The sequence below is a fragment of the Hirundo rustica genome, chromosome 1 (assembly GCF_015227805.2).
Source record: "Hirundo rustica isolate bHirRus1 chromosome 1, bHirRus1.pri.v3, whole genome shotgun sequence".
In the NCBI taxonomy this organism is placed as follows: Eukaryota; Metazoa; Chordata; class Aves; order Passeriformes; family Hirundinidae; genus Hirundo; species Hirundo rustica.
Window position 1 is genome coordinate 124,582,612 of NC_053450.1, and position 24,719 is coordinate 124,607,330.

Genomic DNA, 24,719 nt, shown 5'->3' on the forward strand with positions numbered 1-24,719 from the left:
ACATGACTTCATATAATGAAATGGCTCAAGAGTTTAAGCAATGTCTTTTCTTATCAGACACTTTCATGCAACATAAAATTAAAGCATACCTTTCCGGGCAGATATTCTCCAAAACACACTGTAACTCTAAATGCTAGAATAGCTTCCTGTAGCTTCCTGTAGTGAGATGTTTTGGATTGGCTCAGCAAGAATGAAATAAGTGATAAATTTTTGGACAGGAAAGTAAAGGGAAACAATATTTTTCAGTGGGAAAAAAGAGGGATAAACATATTTTCCAGAGGAGCCTTCGTTAAATTCCTGCTGCTTAAGATGAAAAGCTTCTGGAACCGACTTGCAATCCCCAACAAGTAATGTAGAGAGCAAAGTTGAATAAATCAGGTGAAAACAAGCACAGAATGGAGCTGTTACTAGGCAATCTCAGTAGGCAAACTGTGCAAGTTGGTCAAACTAGCTCAGTGGGGAAAGCACTACCTTGAAGCTGCACAGATGACAAGACGTTCAAGGTATGAAAAGTTTCTCCCTGTGGAGAAATTGAGCAAATTTTCTTGCTGTTTCATGAATAATAGTCATTCCTCATAAGAATGGAAACTTGTTCACACAAGCTACATTTGCACATAAATCAAATTTCAAGACATCTTAAAAAATCTCTTAATAACCTATTCTTGCAGCTCAAGAGACATGACTACCTCTTTGTGACTGGTCCTGACTAAAGGAGTTCAGGAAGTGTAATGGCTCATGCAAATGCAAATAAGAGCCTTTTGAACAATGAATTTATTCCTCTGTTTTCTCTCCTATGAGCCAAAATAACATTGATCTGTTATAGTTAATGCTCATAGCCAGTGTTTTCCAAGAGAGATGCTGGGGAAACAGGATAGGATGCATACAGGTAAAAATTCAAATATTAAAGGCCATCCATACCAAATGCATTCAATGGCACAGTTTCTTTTAGAGCAGGTGAAGGCCAAAATCCAATACCATATAAAGCTGGTCCCTGTTTACTTTTGTGCCTTGGTTTATCTGCTCAAAAAAAAATCGAAGTATTCGAACCTTGAATGATTTTTGCGTACATTGCTAACACATTGTTCCCAAATTTTACTTACTTTTTGTCTTGTGGCTTCCATGCTTACATAAATCTATGTACTACAACTGATATTTTCTTAAAATGATTTTTTTTCTTAATTTTTTTCTTTTCTCCTCCTTCTCAAAAGCAAATATCTTGAAATATTTTAACAAAAAACTTAGCGTTTTAAAGTCGTTTTGAACATAAGGCCGTGGTCTAAAGTGCATTAGAAAAAAAAAAAAACTGAGCAGTTTTGCAGTTACAAAGTTAAAAATAATAAAAAAAAAGTATCCAAATTTGAACACTCAAAATTCGTTAGGCTTCTAAATACATACAAAGGCACTTAAGCATGAAGTCTGCTTTTCAGAGATAACAAGTACCTTTAGTTCACTCTGTTGTGACCTGGTTTTGAGGAAAATATAAATTTATTCATTTGAAGTCCTCCAAGGCTGAGAATTCCTTTTGCAGGCTTCATTCAGAAACAGTACCAAGAGCTGGTGTTGCAGAATACCCAGGAGTACAACACAAGAACCATCTTGCAAAGAAGGAAGGGGAGAGGTACTTTTATGAAGTGGTTCACAGATCAGCAAGTTCTCTAATAAACAAGCTAGTAAATTTGTTTTGGAAGGAGTACAAGTTGATAAATCTCCCTTGCTATGCTTTCTGTCGATTGATATGATAAGATGTATTTTACTTAAAATTAGGATTGTCTGAAGCTCAGTGGATTTAATTATTTGTAATTATCCAGTTGTTGTCAGTATGTGGCCATTTTATGACAGTGGTATCTACTCTGTGGGTCAGGTTCAACTGTACATCTTTTCAAACACAGAATTAATGTACTATTGATGAAACCATTACTAGAACCAAATTAAAGTCTGGGCTGATGTATTGGTCCATGGGGTGCTGTCAGACATGAAAGGAGTAATTAGTATTCATTACTTCATACTCTGCAACATTCCAATTATTAATGAACTTCAACTGCTGGACTGCACCATATCTATCACAAATACCTTTCTAGTCTTTCTTTATTAGGAAAAAAAATTCAAAGTACTTGGCAGAACTACTAAAATAAAAAATAACAGAAATTAATCAAGAATGAGGCAAACTCTGCTTATTTGGTAATAAAGGGATCTATATTGTGTGGGTGTGTGTATATATATATTTATATATAAAAATATATATATACACATAATTGAACACACATGCGCCCCTCAAAGGTGACTTGTACATCTTCAATCAGGCACAGAATGCCAGGTCATGCAATTCGCCAAAGGAATGTATTGTTTGAATAGCTTCATATAATTGCTTTTGCGTCCACATACACAGCTTCGTTGTGCTACGTGGAAGCCTTTGCTAAATAAATGCAAAACTATATTGCTTGTGACCCTTGGCCTTCTCATTCCAACTTCTTTCTGTTGTTTCACATCCCTTCACATCCTTCCATTCCTTAAAAGTCTGTCACATTGTGAGAATTCTGATCTCTATTTTAGACCGGTATAGTACTAATTTTCAGTGAAGTTTTTCACTATGGATTCTGAAAAGCAAGCTCTATGCTCTTACTCTGAAGAACTTCAAATACAGCTATAGGAAAATGCAGCTAAGGGGGATCATTTCAAGGTCTCACAGTGCAGGGCAAGAGTGAACCTTCCAGGAGCCTCATGTATACAAGAAGATTCAAGCTGGTTTTTGCTGCTTAGATTTACTGTGCCAGCACCAATTCCTAAAATACAGGGTGGGAAGGATGGAGAAAAACCTTGGGTAACCTGTCCAAAATAAGATAATTACTTTACTTATAATTTCCCTCATATTTTCACTTTTGACAATGTGCAAGCAGTGCAAGCACTCTAACCATTCTTTAACTACCATATGAGATCCATCAAAAAATGCACCAGGAGTATGTCTGGCTTTTTATCAGAATAAACATCACATTCTCCAACATGAAAAATCTGTCTTTTTGATGCGTTGCTGGCAAACAACAATAGAACAGAGGAATGCTTTCAGACGTAAAAATAAATTCACGTTTGAGCAGAAAAAATGACATGGCATTTCAGTTCATCAGATGAAATATTTAATGAGATTTAATAAGTTTACTCTCAAGCAACCACAAATCAACATTATTCTTCAAGCTGACTTCTGCATTGAGGACTCAACAACTTCATCCAAAGTTTTTGTGAAAAGTTATGGAAGACATTACAGATTGAAATTCTCTTGCATGAAGTACAAACTCCTTTATTTCCCTTATTATCATCCTGAAAATGTGTATCTAAAAGGTATCTAAATAATATGTTAAATATTCTTAATGGTATTTTTTAAGTTTGAGAAATTTTCAGAATATAGAGGAGAAAGGGGCCATGGGAATGAAAGATGAGATTCACAGACATCACTCCAAAAAGGTCAGAATATAAGGTTACCTTCCCTTCTACCATCTACTACTCCTGCCAGCTGTGTCAGAACGGAGGAAACTCATTAACTCAGCCTTGTGTCACCCAGTTTGAGTCTCGTACTGGAATTCCCAGCTGCAGACTTCTGGGGGGGAGCTGCTGCCCTTTCCTTGAGAGGGAGAGCCCAGAACAGGCCCTGAATTCAAATATTCTGAGCACTTGCATGAAGAATGGGGTGTGTGAGTTTTGGTGCTAGCAGACCAGGTTTATGGGCAAAACTGAGCAGTCATTAATTAACACCACCATGGCACCTGCCTCGATGGATTCATGACCAGGATCAGCTGGACTGGTTTGATGCATGGGAGGTTGGCAGCAATAACAATGTAAACAGTCCCCATCTCTGGCTTACTTATTTCTGACCTGTGTCCTACCATATCAGATTTTCCTCATTTCTCTTACTTTTCAGAGTTTTTGATTGTTTGTGGTTTTTGATTGTTTGTGGTTTTGTTTGTTGTTTGTTTTTATTTTTAAACTGCTTCATTATTTCATGAGGTGGCCAAAAAACCAATCATGGCATAGTGAAGGCATCATTTTCTTAAGCTGATATTGCAGCTGGAAAACCCTCTGTTGTTAAATCCAAATCTAGCCTGTCATTTCCAATGCCTTTCCCCTTGCTATAGATGCCTAACATGGAAAGGAAAGACTTACTTTTAAGCTGAATTACAATAAATGCTACTCCTTGTTTTTTAAGTAAAAAATAAAGGATTCCACTTTAGTTTAAGAAACACATGCCTATACAGTATTTTGAGTCCCATTTGGAAACGGAGAACATAATTTTGCCATCTAATCAGATGCAAACACTAACATTTTAATATCCACTCGTCTCCAGCTTTTAGCCATTGCATTTTAAAAAGAAATCATTTGTTACATGAGGAGTCGAAACACTAAGCAAAAAGTAGTAATCAAAGAAATATAGATCCAGTCGTCATGGGAAAAAAAAAAAAAAATTACTCAAGCATACGTACCTTCCTTTTTTAACTGTATGTCTTCCAAGCAGAGGATCAAGTATGGGATCGATAGTCACACATGTTTGCAATTAGTACAGTCTCATCAAAAGCTAAAGCTCTTTCAATGGTCTTCAGAAACTTTACCTGAAAAATAGAATTCCCCCCTCCAATATTAGATAAATGCTGGTTACAGAAAGATTTCCTTTATATAATATAAATGATGAAGTTTTCCTAAAGGCACATGGTTAAACCATGGAAAACTTCACAAAGAATTGCCCGGTGTTTAAGAGTATGACAGTTTTGAGTTCAACATCTTTCTACCTATGCTCTTGCTATTCTTCATACTAAATATATATATATTGCTGGGGACTTTCTTTTAAGCAAATATGATGGTACAGCCCTACATGGAAGATATTGGAATTGACATAGAAATGTTGGGGGAGCACATATCTATATCTATCTCTATATCTCTATATCTATACCTAATCTATATCTATCTATCTATCTATAGATTTTCTTGTGTTACAGCTTTTGGTATATCCTCATTTAAATTATAAACACTTTCTTGAAGTACTTCAAGAACAGAGAATCTGAATGACATCCGTTTCAAGGGGTATGGAAAAAGGAGCAGGTAATAATGTAACGATAAGTAATCAGACAATATAGCTTCAGAGAGCACGGTTCTACTGAGTGTGAATAAAAAATCATGATTATTTGTGAGGGCTGGAAAAAGAATGAAAAGCAATCCAGGACAGATGAGGGAAAAGAGCTGATTCAAACAAACAGATGAGGCTAGATGATTATGACCTATTTTAAGAATCAGGTATTACCATGACCATTTACTCTGTTGTGTAATTGCGTGTTGTATCTGGAATTTAGTAAAAAAAAACCCCAAAACTCTGAAAGCCCTTTGAAATGGAACATTATCTCCTAAACCTAAGTAAAGATAAGAAAATACATTAAGAGATCAGCTACATGGTAGTGCTAACATATAATTTAGTAGTAAGGATTAAAAACATGTTTGTTTACCAGGAAATGACCCAATATTGGCTTTTGCCTTGAATGCTGCACATGCATGTGAGGTGCACATGCTGTGTTCTGCTGACTAAAATGTAGAATATAAGTGAGGTCTTATCATCAGGTTTTGCAGCCTTACCTGTTTTAAAAGTGATTTGACCCTCACAAGAAGTGCACCTCAACCTCCCCTTCATTTCTTCCTCATCCGTTGAAAGCAACATAAGAAGGGTGTCTCCTCAAGCACCATTTTAAAAGGAAAATGATGCAATGGATAAATGAGCAGAATTTTTGTAATATTTCAATTCTTTAAGTAAGTGCATTTCAGCAAAAATCCCATACGGAAATCAGGGGAACTTGAAGGCAGCAAATGTGAAAGCCAATTCTTCAGCATGCACGTCTCCTTTCTGTCCTAGACGTATGACTTTAAGGTCAGCTCCATATTTATTCTTCATCCATTTAATTCCCTGTTCCTGGGGATCTATCATCAGAGGTCAGCACTCACAGTTTGTTAGAACAGTGGCATTTTCTGTTGACATCCTATCACCCTCGTTACTCCACGCCAGAGCCGTAGCATCATCTGTCAATGTGGCAATTGGGCCCAGGGCCTCCATCATAGGAAAAGGAGCCTTAGAATCAGAGTGGAATATAATCATCCAGCAAGGTTACCAAGCAGCAAGACATGACTCAGTGCAGTGCACAAGATAACTGGGGGGATATAAATTAAAGCAAGGCAGGAAAATAAGGAGGATCCCTGTGGAGTTTCAGATGAAAAGAAAGTGACAAGAAGCAGTTTATCATTTTTATAACAGATTTTTAAAAAGTGTTTTCTCTTAAGACATTTACTTCATAAAAATATTTATAGTTCAATGAAGTTAAAAATGCATCATATATTATAAAATTCAGTGTATTCTGATATTGCAAATTCAATGCTTACGTATGCTCTCGAGCACCGATTTCTGGAACATAAATCAGTATTTTTCCACAAAAAAAAAAAAAAAAAAATTATAAAAGCAGGATTCCCATGGCATCTTATTAATGTAGTTCAGCTACCCTCAAAAGCCAGAGAATGAGGCCATCTCTGGGGGCAGAGGCAGCAATGGAGCTCCCTATGGGGCACCAGCTGCAGCAAAACTCTCGTGTGAGTGCCCCTTCACTAAGGAGGGGGCTGTCACAGAGCAGCCATCTCACAGCCACACCTGCTGGATGCCAGCCCCTCACAGGCACTTGCAAGGAGATGAAATAAAATAGAGATGGAATGTCTGAAATCAGCGCTTACCAAACAGATACGGCTGGGAAGAGAAATGCCCAACCTAGCACAACAGAATAAGAGAGAGTGAATAAATAAGTTGTTTGGAACAAAAAAAGAGGGACTGGTGAAAGCATAATAGAAGAGTTATACCAGCTCCCTGGAATTAATTTTTTTCCTTACTGAAGCAAAGGGCAAACCCCCACCAATTCCTTCATGGTGTTATTCCCGGCTTCCTTATTAGTGATTTTTGGATTGAATTCAAAAGCCATAAATAAAGAAAAGCACTGCATCATCAGTATTGAGGTTGAACTATCTTCTCCCTCATTCAGAAGTATCTTAAAAACTCTTCCATCAACATTTTCCTTCTCCCTGAACACGTCTGGTCCTCATTGCTGGTTTTAAGACTGAAGCTTCTTTTAAAAACGCACACTGAAACAAAAAAAAAACCCAACCCCCATGTATATCTGGCAGTTATTTTTGATGAAAAGCATTACATATATTTAAGTTGAGTCAAATTTGCACAATTAGTAGTAATAAGAATGGCACCATACCTCTAGAGCAGCTTCTGAGGCACAGCTACCATAGTCTTACAGAACACATACCACCTTAAATTGTCTGACTCTTGGTTCTAAACTCTGAGCCCAAAATAAACCTCACTTTTGATGAATGTGCTGAAAAATACAAGCACGAAGGTCCCAGCAGGAATACACTCCCCTCTGCAAGCATACAACATATCTATCTCCCATGTGCAATACATTCATCTAAATATATCAAAAGACTGAAAACATGATTTGTTTTATCTCTGGACTGTAAGAGATCCCATACAATAATTTCCATGAGCTGAAATACTTCCTTGTGGAAAACAATAGCACTAGGGTGTTATCAGGGTTCCTAATATTAATTTTCACACCATGCACAAAAATTATCTGAATATATAGGTGCATCTATTGTCACTGTATCTGCACAAAGCTGTTCCTTCTGTAGGAGACTATCAATAAATATCTATTTTAACATAACTTTTCAAATGTATTTTTCTCTTATTTTCCACTCTTCCTCACTTGCAGGAAATCAATCAAAACTGAAATGAGGTATTTTGTCTCACTGCTGTTCAGTGAAATCATCTTAAAAAGTAAAACACCACAGTATGGTTTATTTTTATTCATAAAAATGTTCAATCAATTTCAGAAGAGTCTTAAAAGAGTTAAGAATGGCATTTATTTCCAAAGTCCTACCATTGAAAATATACGGGGCAATTTTTTCTGCCTAGGCTGGAAGGCAGAAGGAGGTTTCTGGGAAAGGATTTTATCTGCAAGCAAGTTTTTGGTGGAAAAGGACAGGGAGAAGTTCCAGGTAAAGCAGAGCTCTAGACAAATTAGAGACTGTTAAACTCTAACACAAAGCAAATGTCTACAAAGAGGAATATAGAAGGAATATAGAGGAATATAGAGGAATATAGAAGGAATATAGAGGAATATAGAAGATTCACTAAGAAAATAAAAGTATCTTTAACCAAAGTATGCTGCTTAGAAGAGCTAGCATGAATATGATTCAGGGATTTGGTGTGAGAAGTCCTCCTAAACCCCAGTTCCATCCATAAGAGATACCCAACGGCTGACAAGTAAAGGACCATTCCTGTTAAAGGTTCTAACAGCAATCTTTGCTCTGTAGCAGTTTTGCTTTGAAGTGTTTTAGACATCCATTTTTGCCTACAGAAGTCATTGTTTTTTTCTTTAAATCATTAACTGAGGGCAACAAGACAATAAATCCATTAATTTACAAGAGGGTTTTTGATTTATCCATTCTCTCTTCTTGTTGTCACTGACGGGTAAGTCATAAACAATAAAGTGCACCCACCTCATTCTCCAAAATAGCTTTGAAATTTGAAGATTTGTTAAACATAGAAGGATTGTCTATTTAAATCTTCAGTAATTTTACCATACCAGCCAAGCACCATAAATCATTAGTGACATTGGCTAACAAGGGTTTAAAAGTTGGAACATGCAGTGTAATAAATTTCCAGACAGTTAAAAATCACTATAATTTTATTCTAATGCATTATAGATTGCCTGTAATGTCATCCTGGCTGGGGTGACCCATTTCTAATTTTGAACAGCTGTTCAGCTCGGGAGTTAGTTAATGATTAAATATAAATTGCCTGATTTATTAGTCGGAATGGCTGAGCTTCCAGGTCAATGCTATATAGACAAAATCATCAGTCTTGATGCTTTTCAGAAGTTAACTGTCTCCTGTTCTAGTCAAAAAGAATTTATTCTCAGAGGAAAAGGCTTGACATTCTCAATTAATCTTTTCCAATATTTCCCCCCTTAACTTACACAATAAGATCACTAATAAAACCTCAAATTTTAGAGATAAACTTCTTTTAACTATGTGTAAATCTTCAAGAGCTGGAGACTAACTATGGGCTAAAGCCATGGATTTGCACAGAGCTTCCAAAGGCATTGGAGGGCTGCAGGGCCAGGCCAATAGGGACCATCTCAGGTGTCTCGGGGCAAACAAAAGTTTCCATATGCAGATAGTAACAACAACTTCACTGGTTTTCTACCAAAGGAAAGATTATTTACATATTTTACATTTCTAGCATAGTAATTTCAGAATCTGGTAAAAAAAAAATCTATTCCGTTTTAATTGCACTGGGGTTTTTTGATTAGTTTTATGCTGTTACAATATTTTTTTTCCCAAACTGATTTAATATTGATTGCTAACCTCTGCTGAGGTATTTTCAGAAACAATAGTATCCACAGTATCCACACTGATCTTAGAAAGCAAGGTCACAGGGATTTTAAGAAATGCAACTTAAAATATTTATTCAGATTACCTTGGGAACTCATGTCATAGTGTAAATATTCCTCGTACCTTCTATTTCCTGCCATATACACTTATTTGTCGAAAAAGGAGTTGTTAAAATTCTAGATGATGAATTGAGACAAAAATTTCTGTAAAGACCCAGGAGAGAATGCTCAACAATGCTGTAGCTGACTCCAATGGTTCTGTTAAATAAGCGTGCAGTAGCTTTAATGATGTTTGTCTGCAAATAAAGCTAATAATCACACCGAAATACATATAATTTTAACATAAATGCATTTCATTCTTATTTAAAAATTATTAGTTTCTGTAAAAAAACCAAAAGCAAATAGCAAATATCTGGCGGGTGCCTTCCACTTATTTGCAACCTAAAGTGCAGCAAGGGCAGAGGCAGGGCGGCTCCATCCTGACCTAGAGGATTATTCAGTCTTTCTGCTCATTAACCAGAGGCTGCCCAGGCTGTCACAATGTGTTCACAGTTGTGGATAAATGTGGTGTCTTCGTTATTGAGATTTCTCTCCAGCAATCATACCAATACCAGTTTCTCAGCAATACTTGATTTTTAGAAAATAAAATTGTGGTGCAGCGCATTTTAGCTCACACAATTTTATTGAGAGTTTATTTGTATTCTGGGGTTGTTTGGTTGGATGGTGGTTTTTTTTTTTTTTTGGTTAAAGGATTTCTAATACCTGTCATCCTGTCACCTTTGTCCTCCCCCTCCACCTATTTCTCCCACACAATCTTCAAAAATTCAGGCTTAGCCTCCTGTTCAACAAAAAATTTCAACTATTTAAAACCTCACACTAGGATGAACATTCAGGCAAGATCTTCTTACCTCAGGTCACTTAACCAACCTGTTGGCTAGGCCAGTAATTTTGTTTATTCTGTTTACATCATCTTGATATAGGACTGTTTCTTCAACTGCTTTCTCAAGTGAAGATGTGAGCTTATGCAGAAAAGGGATGGGTAAATAGTGGAACTAAGGTTTGTTGTTTTGGGATTTTGTTTGTTTTTTAAAAGTATTATTATTTTTATTTTGAATAATATATTTTAATGACAATAATTGTAGGCAGTACCTTTAACTCTGAGGGATACAAAATTCAGAGGAAATGTTTTGCTAAATTCTGTGGTTTTTTCCTGCAGCTCCTGGATCACAGAAAGTACATTAACTAACAACAATTTAAAACAAAAAATTGCAAGGCAGAATTATTATTCCCATTTTGCATATGAGCCTAGAGACACAAAAGCATTCATTAATTTGCTCACAAGCAGATCTTACGCTGATCTGCACCTTCAACCACACCTCTCTGCACTCTGCACAGAAGGCAGCAACACTCCTGGCTTTGCTTTCAGAGGTTTCATAGTGCACGTGCCTCTAAAGAAGTTGCCTCAAACCAATTTGTTTCTCAAGAGTAACATACAGAACAACAGTGAGTTCCACTTGAGTTCTACTTTCCTGCGTTGGGCTTAATGGAAGGACAGCAGCAGAAGCAATTTGTGCATACCTCCACAAAGGCTGCTTTTACCATTTTTGTGGGATCAGAGATCCGGCTCTCTTCTGTCAGGTTTGATGATTGAATTGGTGGTGTGCAACCAGGAAATATAGACATTATTTATAAATTTAAAATAAGAAATTTATTGGCTAAGGGGAAAAGATTCATCTTGTAGATTAATAAAGAAGGTTGACTTGATTTCTTTAGAGATAATGAGGCAGCCAATATAACTTTTATGGTGATGAATCTTAAGAGGACTAATGAGGACTTACACTCGATAAGTATGAGGACTTGCCCTAAAAAAGGGCATCTAACAGAGATGGGCTATAAATAAAACTTCATCAGTCCTGCATTCAAGGCATGAGAAGAACCAGCACAGTAACAGTTCTCTACTCTTTTTTATGAGAGTCTTATTTCTAGACAGCTCAAGTTTGCCTGCATGATAACATAGAGCTGACTATAGTTCAAGTACACTCATCCATCAAAGGCTCAGGTAGTAAAGATGAGAGAGTGAGACAAACAGTAAGCAATGCTTCAATATCTGTGGGATTTAATTTTTTTGATACATAACAGTCTCCTTTATCACAGCAGTTCTTATCCTATGATTTCTGAATAGGAAAGTTGTCACTACAAAGCACACCATTCCCTTTTGTCATCTTTTCATAGCACGCAACATAAATAAAGTCTAGCAACAGCAGAATTACATATTGCATTTTATACCCCAGCACCCTAAATTCTATGGGATAAACCATGTATTTTAAATATACTTGTTTTCGAGGAAGCTAGTGCTAGGAAACTGTTCCATAAATCACAGCAGAGAGCCATTACTCTCCATAGCCAGCCTGCTGGACTGTGCCCTTGTATAATCCTTGTCAGGCACAAAGTATATTTTAAGTGCTCTCATATATTAATAACAATGATTGTAATGATAAATAATAAGAATTGCACCACTTCTGCAAAAAGGATCAGCTTGGCCCAACTTTTTAGCCTTCCACTGCTAAACTTTACTTCTCTATTTTTTTTCCTTGCGTAGTATAGGCATACTTATTGTGAAATATATATGAATGCAAAAAATCATAACTTTCACAAATATTTTTAGTAGATAACTAGTTTCATGAAGGATGGAAATTTGATTTATTTCCACTTAAAATACTTATAAAATAATTTTGCTTGTGAAGAAACCATCCCTTTTCATATTTCCTAACTACCTCTTCTTTCAATTTACTGTAATAAATTTACTATATAGCAGTTATTGGACTTGATGAAATATTAAAAATTTAACATACAAGAAAGGATTCATAGCTATCATCCTCCACAGAATTTTTTAAAATCATCTTCAGAACATTTAAAATGTTTGAATTACATAGTGCATTTCTATTAGTACCAGCCCGTGCATATTTACCATCGAAAAAAGATTATTGTAACAATATTTATTACAATGTTGCCCATAGATAATAAAATACTTTTGGTCAGAAATTACCCTTAAGATCATTGAGTCCAACTGTTAACCCAGCACTGCCAAGCCCACCACTGAACCATGTCCCTAAATGCCACACCTACGCATCTTTGAAATACCCTCAGGGGTGGATGGTGACTCTACCTGGCAACATTTTTGGTGAAGAAATTTTTCCTAATATGCAATCTAATCATTCTCTGACACAGCTTGGGGCCATTCCCTCTTGTCCTTGTTGCTTGGGAGTAGAGCCTGTCCAGTTCACTCTGCAGGGCCTCCCTACCCTCCAGCAGATCAATACTCCTGCCCAGCTTGGTGCTATCTGCGAACTGACTGGGGGGGCAGCGGATCCTCTCATCATCTCTCATTTAAAGAGGTATTCTGGAGCCCATGAAAAGTGAAAGGAGGTCAGCTTAACTGTGCTGCCTAGATTGAAGGTGTGTTATTGACTACTAACAGCTGCACTGGTTATCATCACTGAGAATTTCTGGCCACAAAAGCTTCCATGTGAAAAATATGTACAACTGTCCTTCCTCCTTTCGCTTTGCCAGCGGAAAGAAGGTGAGTTATGAATTAGGGAGCACAGGTTATCCATGAATGCAGAACCAGAGATCACTAGCATCTGATGCTATGCCTTGAAGTCTATTCTTCAGAAAATTGATAGAGGAAGATGGAAAAGAGACAGGCAAATAAATGACTGAAAGGGAAAAGGGCAAGAAATGAATCAAAGAATAGTGGGCAATCTTGCTGACTGGATAGAGTCAGCTGATAGCCCAGAGAGACAGGTACAGAGAAATGTCCATATATAGAGAGTGACCATCCTTTAACATTAGAAGAATTCTTGTTTTTGTGGATACAACCCTGAGTTGTTTACTCACATAACTCAGATAAGCACTAAAAGCTTTCTACAGGTCGATGGGCTACACAGGGCTATCAGCCACTAAGGTAAATAAAATCTAAGTACCTGTTGCTAAGAAGTGCCTGCATGGTTCATTTTTCTTTTCCCAGAAAAAAATACAAGTTTGCCTTCCCTTTATACTAATTTCACAGACTTCCTTGCACAGTGAACCTTACCTTTACAAAGCGTGACATGAACCAGCTGGAACAGGTAGCATAGGCCAGAGGTCCACATTACAAAATACTGAATGAAGAATTAAATCAAGCAGATCAGGAAGTACCATGGCTGGAAAAATGGAACTGTTGAAACCTTGCTAGATGCAAAACTCTCTAGAAAAGACAAAGAAAACTGCTGAATATATCTACAGCACTTTATTAGAACTCTAAAGATGGATGACAGCAAAATGTCAATGTTTCATGCTGAATTTGCATCTTTTCATCAGCTAATTCTGGTTAATGCTACTGCTGTACATAACAGTTGTCCCCATGTTGCACACCATGTCCTTTAGCATATGGATTAATGTAAGCTTCCAGCTGAGGAAGCTGAGCTGATTTTAAATGTAACATTCAACAGTGCAGTTCAAGATGATTGCATGGGGATGAAAATCTGCAGAGAAATTTATTCACTGTTGACCATGTTGTACATGTTTAGACTGAGAAAAAGGATGAGCCCAGAGAGCAAAGTGCAAAGACAGAAGGGATCCTGTACTCACCAATCTGCAGACATCATTCCATCTACTGAACTCAGCCTCCCATCCTCCTCTAATATTTCACAGGTAGGAAACTATGGCACTAACCATCAGAGGAAATAATCTCTCAGCCATATAATTTCCTAATTTTTTTGAATTAACATCTTATAAAGTCATATTCCCAATTTACTGTAATTCTGGAAAAAATTCCTTCTAAGCTTCATAGATTGTTTAAAGTTCTGGTGCCTGTTTACTTTATTTTTTTTCCTTCTAGTTGCCAGACCTGGGGAAGCTATCAATGTCTTTTATATGTATCTTAATGTTGTGCACTACTTATAGACATTTTGATCATTTCCAGTCTGCCACATAGCTATTAGATAAATTAGACATGTAATTAAAACTAGGTTACTTCAATCACTTTCAAGTATTTTCTTTAGATAACATTTTAACATTTTCTCTCCATTAACAATGAATTATATGGTTTGAGTACAATAGATACAGAAATCATTGTTAGTGCAAGTGTATAGAAGTTGTTTGGATATAGCATATATAGAGATAAGCAGTTTGTGGAATTCAGCAACTTCAATCACCTCACAAATGGGAAAAAAGAATGACATATGAGAATTCTATTGATATAGAGATTATATAGAGACTATATAGGAGATTAGAATGAGCAATATTTTGCACTGTCCTGTGCAAAGGATTGCACTGTAACTGAAGCTTTTGAAGTGAAGTGATTTGGGGCTGTATAGTAGAGCACTTAAAAACAGTGACTATACATTCTTTCTGGAAGATGAATGCAATGTGGACCGCAAGAAGCAAATGTAGAAATGCCCAAGAGGTATAATTTGGCTTAATTTTTTTTTTCTTTTTTTTTTTTTCCCCCCAACAATCCTCAGTACGGAAATGGTAGATAAAAAAATTATTTAAGTGTATACATTTTTTAAGGTTTTTCATATAATAAAACTGAATCTCTTCTGGGCATCTTTGTATTTCTGAGCTAACTCACAACTCAGTTACAAAAAACAAGTCAAAACCAAGTTTTCCTGAGTGGTGTGTGCAGGAGTTTTTACTATATAACACTTATTTAAATGCTACAAAAACATCTTAGCGTACATATTATACACACTGCATAAACAGGCATTGCCTTTTTTATTCTTCCGATGAAGTTCATCTTGTAAAATATTACTGGATGAACTAAATTTCTGTTTACTTTTAGAATTATAAAATGGTGTCGTTTAGAAGGATCTTGGGGGGTAATCCACTCCTTTTCTCAGCTCAATACAGGGCTAACTTCGAGGCTGTCTTTGAATTCTTCTTGATTAGCCCTGATGTCTTCTTCTCTAAGATACAAATAAATAAAGTGCTACCAAGAAGCATTCATAGAAAGTTCAAATTTGTATTATTTTGCATTTCTCAACAGTGAATTTGACCAGCTATAGAGTTATCCATTCAACAACCCCATGAGTTCTGGAGCTTTTTTTTGTTCTGAGTAATACCTGCTAGAGAATTCAAAATTAAAGCTACGGTTCCTTAGAAAAGTTCATCAGGTGGATCAGCTAGGGTATGAATCAGCTATAAAAATAATAGTTTTAATGAGATCCTGCCACCATATAAAGGGAATCCTGGATTTTAAAAAGTGATTTGTAAAAGTGTTCGTAGTAAAAGACAGTATGACAGAAGCAGAAAAATGCAAAGGAATTGCAACTTTGCCTGTAGTGGAGAATTCTTCCTATTAGGAACTAAGCATAGCTGAGAGAAAGACCCCTGCTAACAACCCTCAGAAAAATGCATGAGGAGAAGACAGGGGAAGTAAATAAATGTAAAAAAAGGATGGTTCAGATTTGGAGGCTGATTGAATGCAGGGTCACCTAAACCAGGAAAAAGTTATTTGAGATACTGTCAGGAAGGGAACAGAGATGTATTGGTGCTTTTTTCAGAGGAACACATTAAAAAAATATAAGATTCCATGAATTTCAGGGTTGACTGCTGTGTATTAAGAACAAGAAAAAAAACCCAAAAAGCAAAGAAAACCCAACCCCCCACAACTCCCTTAAACAACACTAAAAAGCTATTTTTGTCCAAAAGCATTTGTACTTAATAGACATACATCAGTATATATATGTGAAATAAAACACCATGATACTTCCACAAAGCTGTCTCTTAGCGCAGATACAAGCTTCATTAGGGCAGATTTTGATATGAATGGGCAACTCCAAGTTCATAAGGCTAAGGCTGTTTCACATGGAAGAAAAATATCTGCTGTAGCAGCTGATGGGATTTTTGGGGTGAGGTTCAGAGGGGTCAGAAGAGAAAGTCAGATGGTAAAAAGCTATCTTTGTTTACCCATAAAAACTGTACCTCCATCAGAACAAGAAAAAAATGGATATTAAAATAGCAGGAAGAAAACCAGGAAATTCCTGAAATAAAGAATTAAATTCTAAAATATCATAACTCACAGGCTTCCAAGAATTTCCACAAAAGTGAATGTTTTTCATTCTTTAAAAATGCTAATTCAAGAGAAAACAGTGAGAATAGACTCCACATTACAGATTTGTTCAGCCTTTGTTCATTGCTTGATATCTTAAATTACAGGTCTAAATATAACCAACAAGAAGGTCTGAGGCAAAGTCGAAGTCTTTCAAACCTAATGAGTGTCACAGCTTTTGAAGTGTTTGAAGATATCTTTGCTAAGTAAAGTTGATTAACTTGCAGGCGAAACTCCTTCCACCCACCACCTCCCAAGATGCCATAAGATGTCTTTGTATCAACAGTGCTTTGTGCTGCAGTTGCTCCATTAAATGCATACTTAAACAACAAATAATCCCTCTCAAAAGTTCAACAGATACTTGATGACAAGTGTGGTCTTCAATCACGTCAGTAACTCACAAGACACTTGCCAGTAAAAGACTAATCAAAATTTCCTCTTCTGTGTGCATGTGTACACACATGTACCTGTGTTCATGGGTCTTTCAAAAAATCAGAGATTTGATGTTGCTTTTATTGTATATTTAATGACAAATGTTAACACAAACGAGCGTGAGCTCCTAAAGCCCCTTCTGGATGTTATGGCTATACTGCAGTATAATGACCTACTACTACTGCAGTAGGTCATTACTGCTCTAAAAACTTGGCATATGTTCTTTGTCAAACTCCCAGTCAGTTACTTCTATCAACCACCATTTCAGTTATTAGTCTATTGGTTATAATGTGCCTGGATGGCTTTGAGGAAATTCAGTCATTTTGGGTAAACAGCTTTGTGTGCTGTCACCAAACTGTGGAATGTTCTTCAGTACATTTGTGGGGAAAATAATAATTCCTAATGAGGGCATGCCTTTAATATTTGAACTAGATAATAATAAAATCAATAAAAATAAAACATATTAAAACAAAGAAATTAAAAAATAATGAAATTAAGTGGGCTCAAGGTGTTAGAGAATGAAGCTTATTAATCAAGCAGTAGTTACAAGAAGATTTTTCCTGATGGTTTCTAGTTTTCCTGTAGCTGCTGCTAAATCAGTGTTAGCCCAAGTCAGCACACAACATTTTGGTTCTCTCTCACAATACATCTTGAAAAAGACATACCACATTGGTACATTAGAGAAGAAATTGGTCTCACATTACTAGAAAAAATTACAAATTACTCCTGGTGAAAGACTTTTAAGATAATCTTAGTAGTCTATCATTACAGGATATATACCCATGCTTTATACCCATCTTTCTACACAACAGTGAGTCAGTCAAAGATTTCTTTCATTACTTGTCGGGGGCTCCTTTTTAGGAGCTTAAATTCCCCGGCATTCAGGTGGTCTTAGAGTTCTGGCCCTCTGCAAAGCTCTGTGCCAAACGCAGGAAAAGACGGAGTCTTCAAGGTTACATGCTTCATTTATTAGTTCTTATCTTACAATTTTCTCAGTGTCCGAAAGATGTTTGCCGCGGCTCGGACATCTGGTGATTCCCCCCGTCTCTGGGCTGTCTTTATCTTTTATACTAATTGCCACGTATTCTTTATTTACTATTTCTTACCAATGTCTATCACTATTACTAAAAAGGTCATCTTTACTCTGACCCAATCCTCACTAACTACTTTGTGCCAACGTCACTGCAGAAATGGAGTGAGGGAACAAGAAGGAAGAAGAAGGAGACAACGCCCTAAATTCTCCATCTTGCCCCATTCACTTCAATGCCAAGAATCCCAAACTCACTGTTTTTTCACCCTGTGATATACTAAACTACTATTTTTACACTCTTGTGGCCTGCAATGCTTCCTGCAGTGCAAGAAGCCTCTCCCATGGACTGAAATCAAATCCAGTGTCTCTCTGAGCCCTGGGCTCTGGGCTGGGGTCCCAGACCCCCCTGCCCAGGTCCCTGACCCTCCAGGGCAACCAAAGGAATGCCCTGGACTCCAACATCTCCCCCTCCTGTTTGAACTAAGAACACCTCCTTGGCCATTCTGTCCATGGTTTGCCGTATGCATGGAAACAAACACGGCAAAATCATGAGAAGGATTACAAGCCCTACTAAAATATATATAACTATCTTCAAAATTTCCTTCCACAATGGTGAAAGGTCAAACAAATTGAACAAACCATCCATCCATGACCCAGTTATCTCTCCAAGTTTGTTGACACTCTCCTTCAACTGCCTGATGTTTTCATGAATGGATTTGGAATGATCCAACAAATTCATGCAGCACATTCCCTCAAATTCCTCACACCCATGCCCGTGGGTCAGCAAAAGATCATCAATCGCTGCCCTGTTTTGGAGACTTGCTCGTCTTACACTGTCAATGTATAACAACATGTCACTCAGTGCAAGAGAGACAGCTCAAGCATGTTTGCTCAGCCAACAACCCATGTGATCCAATTGTGCCAAGGCTGCTCCTGACGCTGCCTGTGGTGAAAAAATTGCAACTGCAATTCTCTGAGCCTTGCTCCATGTGTGAACCTCATCACCACAATTTGGATCATACATTTGAACTCAATCTTTTCCCTCTCTGTTTTAGTTTTCTCATCAGTGTCATGTCGGGTGTTAGCAATGAAAGCATTCCAATGCTGCATGGACCACCTGTGGCATTTGCCAGGATTGTGGACCAAATTTTGTCCCCACAAATGAAAAAGTTTCCCCTCAGCAACTGATCTGGAACATGATTGGATGTTTTTTCCAGCATCTTAGTGTAATTACACCAAGATGATGAATTTCTGTAAAAATTGAGGTTTGGAGTGACGTCTGTAGCTTTATTTTTTGTCACTCCGGAAAGGCCGAATTTCACACAGAATTGCATTTGGACTGACCCAAGAATTTCCAGTTCCTGGGGTTCAAAAGGAGCCACAGGAAGGAATTTCATCCAAACATCCCATTGGTCCACTGAATTTACAATGGACTTTGAAATCACTGGAGGGATGTTTTCAGGAATCGGTCATTTGCTCACTGGCAACCCCACTAAACAAGTTGAAAAAGGTTTTCCTGGTCTTGAGTGAGTCAGGCAGATGGTATCCAAACCTGATGCATTGCCTAGAGTTTCCCAAACATTCTCTTTTGGTTGAGCCACGGGCAAAACTGCCGCACTGCTCGAGGCAACCAAGGAGAGAATGAGGCACAAGGATAGTTCTTTCATTTCCAATGCCCTCTTTTCCCTGGGAATCCCTAAAAATGCAACACCACCCAAGCCCCAAAGAAAACTCAAGTCCCAGAGTCTCTTTTGCACGTAGAACGAAAGGATGTCTGCTGTCTTGACACCGGCTTCCATCTGCGTGCCCACTTCTCTTCCTCCAGTCTTGGGGTCCGTCTCTGTTTTCTGGACTCAGTACGATTTCACGTGCTTTGCTGCCAGTCCAACTGCTGTGAAAACACAAGCAAATCCCTTGCCCCAAGTTATTAATTTGAATGGCCTTTCAATTTGCCCTGTTTCTGGGTTTCTGATCAGAACCGAAGGATTTTCCTTCAGTTTTACTCTTGGATTGACTGCTCCTATGAATGCAGAAGACTGCACAAGCTCACAATCTGGGCAAGCACTAATGATTTCCTTTGCCTGACTTTTGGAAATGTGAAAACTTCCCATTAGTGCTTGAGCATTCTGATGAAAGAATGCATGATTCACTTTTGCCTGTTCAAAAATGTTTGGTAAAGTCTTTGAAATTGTCATGGTCAATTTGTCTGCATGTGCATCGCCTTCCACCAAAAATCCCAGGAGGGATGAATGTGCCCTCATGTCAGAGACAAAGTATTTATGTTTCCTGTTTTGCAACAATGTCCTCCTGCACAGCAAATATGAATACAAACTTTCACTGTCAACTTTTCTCAAAAGTGAATCTCCAAGTCTCCCGACCACACCAGCTACACAAGCTGAGTTTGTGATCAAACCAAAAGGTTGCTGAAACAGCTCAAAAGCTCTGACCACTGCTGCTAATTCCACTATCTGTGGTGACCCTTGTACTATTCTTATATCTGATTTCCACTCCCCTGTGATGTCATCCTGCCATGTACTTACTGATTTGTGAGTTTTTCCAGAGCCATCGGTAAATACTGTTATTGCATCCAATGGCACCTCACTTATTTTTGGCTTTTCTCTGAAACTTAATTTTGCTTTCAACAGCTTGTGGCTTGGGAAATGAATAGTACAAACACCTGGGTAATCTAACAATGCAATCTGCAAGTCCTCTGATTTCCGCAATGCCCAATCAAAATATTCTTTTTTCAAAGGCAGGTAAATTGTTGTAAAATCTTTGCCTGCCATTGTTTGCAGCCTGGTCCTAGCTTTGATGATGATCTGAGCTATCATTTCCTGACTTGTGAGGATCATCTTCGGAAACCTGTAAGATAAAAAATTCCACTCTAAAATCAACAATGGGTCTTTTTGTGATGAATCCCACTGAAAAATCAACCCATACAACGGCATTTTTTCTCCCAACACTGCAAGAAAGAATGGCAATGATGTTACAAAACAATCCCCTTTCAAGAGATTCATCTGATCCCTGACAACTTCACGATCCAAACTCTCCCATCTCGGGTTTACATTCTGTGTACCATAATTCACTGGCATATTCATGCCCTTTGCACTCATTGAACATTTCTTTATGTCTGTCCATTCTGTTGGACTGAATTCTGGTTTGGCAGAAGCTTGTGCGGTGTCTGCCTCCGAAACTGTCTCCTTTGTTTGTGGCTTTGCTGCTGCTTCATCCTCTCCAGGATGTTTTGGAAGCTGCACCTCATTTGGTCCTGTTTCTTTTTCTTTTTCCTTTTCTTTCTCTTTCTCCCGCTGAACAGGAACCAGAATTTGCTGAGCATCCTCAAATTTTTCTGCAGCTTCTTTCCTTGGAAATACCAAAGCCGAAAGGCTTGCTGCAGCTGTGTCCAGTCCGCCTCAGGGTGTGTCCTGATCACTGCCCGCAGATCTCAGGGTGACGGGTTCCAGGGCCCCTTGGAAAACCGTCGTCTGGGACGAATTGAAAATGAGCTGTTCTTCTTCTTCTTGGCCAGATAGGTGTTTCTTCTCCGGAGTTGTCTTCGTTTGGCTTTGATCTTCTGAGAGCTTTGATGTTGCTGCAGAGGTCTTATTTTTCTCCTTCAGGGATGCTAGATGTCGTGCATCCAGAGACGCCTGTGGCTGCCTGACCAGAGACGCCTGTGGCTTCTGTCCCATCTGAGGTGCCAGTTGTTTCTGTCCCATCTGAGGGACGGCAGTTGTTTCTGTCCACTCTCAGGGATGACAGAAGTTTCTGCGCACTCAGGGACGCCATTTGTCGGGGGCTCCTTTTTAGGAGCTTAAATTCCCCGGCATTCAGGTGGTCTTAGAGTTCTGGCCCTCTGCAAAGCTCTGTGCCAAACGCAGGAAAAGACGGAGTCTTCAAGGTTACATGCTTCATTTATTAGTTCTTATCTTACAATTTTCTCAGTGTCCGAAAGATGTTTGCCGCGGCTCGGACATCTGGTGACTCCCCCCGTCTCTGGGCTGTCTTTATCTTTTATACTAATTGCCACGTATTCTTTATTTACTATTTCTTACCAATGTCTATCACTATTACTAAAAAGGTCATCTTTACTCTGACCCAATCCTCACTAACTACTTTGTGCCAACGTCACTGCAGAAATGGAGTGAGGGAACAAGAAGGAAGAAGAAAGAGACAACGCCCTAAATTCTCCATCTTGCCCCATTCACTTCAATGCCAAGAATCCCAAACTCACTGTTTTTTCACCCTGTGATATACTAAACTACTATTTTTACACTCTTGTGGCCTGCAATGCTTCCTGCAGTGCAAGAAGCCTCTCCCATGGACTGAAATCAAATCCAGTGTCTCTCTGAGCCCTGGGCTCTGGGCTGGGGTCCCAGACCCCCCTGCCCAGGTCCCTGACCCTCCAGGGCAACCAAAGGAATGCCCTGGACTCCAACAATTACTGACTACAGATTTTATGATAGTGCATAGAAGGATATCTTAAGCAGAACTGAATGCAACTTTAGTGGATCTACCCTCCAACTGGAATTAATTTATATGTATCACTTTCATGATTTTAGAATACAGGTGGAAATTAGACAGGCATTACACTTGAGTAGATTTCATCTACAATTGATAAGTTTTTACTATTCTGTAATTAAATGAGCATGTTATAATGCTAGGATGAATGGAGAAATCCTGCTGCCAGGTGCTCCAGGGAATCACAAGTGATAAGCCCTGTCTTATACTCCAGACAGCCAGAGCCAGGACGGATGTTTCAAGTGAAACATGTACGTCCAGAGAATATTCCCAACTGTTGCATTGTAATGACAATTGAAAAGTCCTGGACAGCTACATCATTTTTACCACTTCCTACTAAAAATAAATACATGTATACATACTGCTAAGCACTGAATACTTCCCTCTTTATCTCTGGTGGTTGTTACATGCTCCTCAGAACACTAAGCTGAGCCTACTAAAACAATAAAAATTTCATTAACCAAAATTCCCCCATCAGGGCCAGTTCAAGAGCTGATCTATACATACCTCACTGAATTTTACTATATTGATGGCCCAGGCACAGAGACCAGCTGCTGCAAATGATTTTGTATGAACATAATCTGGGTTGAAATCTGGATCCTACAAGTAATGTTCCTTGATGACCTTCAGACAATTCTGAAAAATATGCTCCTTATCATAGTCTATCAAATCTTGCAAAGAGTCATCAACATGTGAGAAGTTCCAGTGTATATAATGTTCAATTCTTTGAGAAGCAGAAGCTAAATCCTGCTTTCATCTCAAAGAATCCCAGTCTAGCTGATTAGTTTAGAATTTTTATTCAATATAAACATAAAATATTTCCCCAAAACCACAGTATTCACTGTAACAAACACAATTTATGTCCTGCTTGAGAAATTAGGGGGATATGGGATAAATATAATGAAACACTCTTCCTTTAATTTTCCCCTAGTTTTACATTCAATAAATCCCAGTGGTGCTCAGGCTGGCTTGAGTTTGTCACCAAAGTTACACAGAAAAGAGCGAAGCAGGGTCATATCTTCTCCCCCTAAATTCAAGTGGCAAGAAAATGAAATTGTGAGTTATTTTCTTTTTCTCTCTCTTTTCTAACTATTAATTTCTTCTTTCATCTCAGCTACTATTTAATGTCCCTTTGATAATTACCTTTCCTATAAAGATTTTCATGGCTTTACAGCTTCCGTCCTTGGGCCCTTTCCCTTTATGTGACATGATGTTGGTTTCTTCTGGGGTAGAGTTAATTTTCTTCACAGTGGCTGGTATGGGGCTGTATTTTGGATTTGTGCTGAACACGGGGTTGATAATACAGAGATGTTTTTGTTATTGCTGAGCAGGGCTTGCCCAGAGCCAAGGCCTTTTCTGCTTTTTGTACTGCCATGCTGGTGAGGCTGGGGCTGCATGAGAGGCTGTGAGGAGACACAGCCAGAAGAGTTTCATACCTTAATCGGTGACACAGACTGTGGGATTGAGTTCATCCTCAGCAAATCTGCAGATGATACCAAAGTGAGTGGTGTGACTGGCATGCCTGAGGGATGGGGTGTTACCTAGCAATGCAGGACAGGAGAGCAGGTAAGGTGTCTGTACAAAAAAAGCTGGGGAATATTAGGGCAGTCTGTTACTCCTGGGGAGTTGCTGAGCACAGGGAGGAACTCAGTAGCCTGTGCCATTGCAGTAGGCAAGCTGCAAGCCTTTCATGATCTGGGTTCAAGTGCAAAAACTGGAGCTAAACAAGAGAGTGAAGACCTTTTGCTAAGATTTTGAGACCCATTAACTTTTTTTCCCCTCAGTGCCCCTTTTTCCCCTTCAAAGAGTTTTCTTTTAGATAATTAGAGGAAATACTGAGAAGTAAACAACGGGTTCAGTGTTGCACTGGAGCTTTCCCTAAGCAGTAAAATATTCACTCCAGTTTTGAGGTATAGGAATACAGATACAATTAGTCAAACCAGCACCCATCTTTTGCTATTTGTCTTCTTTTTATCCCTCAAGTCTGAAACCGTAGGTCACAACAAGGGAAGGAATGAGAGAAATAGAAATAGCCTATATGAAAACACTGTACTTACTTAATTTCATGTTTGGAAATTAAACAATCATCAATTCAAGCAGCTTTGTCAAGACACTTATTTTGGCTTAACAGTGGCTTAGATCAGTGACTTTACATCAGTTAACGTCAGTCTTACATGAA

The 24,719-nt window shown here is 38.2% G+C and overlaps 1 protein-coding gene across 1 annotated transcript in view; it reads right to left on the reverse strand.

Moving 5' to 3' along the window:
- DNAH11 (dynein axonemal heavy chain 11) overlaps nt 1–24,719 on the reverse strand; it is an 83,604-nt gene that overhangs the window by 12,158 nt on the left and 46,727 nt on the right. Inside the window, 8 exon segments of the mRNA XM_040060947.1 lie at nt 4,461–4,526; nt 4,528–4,586; nt 5,861–6,091; nt 10,388–10,483; nt 12,723–12,749; nt 17,537–17,638; nt 23,048–23,230; nt 23,684–23,782. Of these exon segments, the coding sequence (XP_039916881.1) occupies nt 4,461–4,526; nt 4,528–4,586; nt 5,861–6,091; nt 10,388–10,483; nt 12,723–12,749; nt 17,537–17,638; nt 23,048–23,230; nt 23,684–23,782 (863 nt within the window).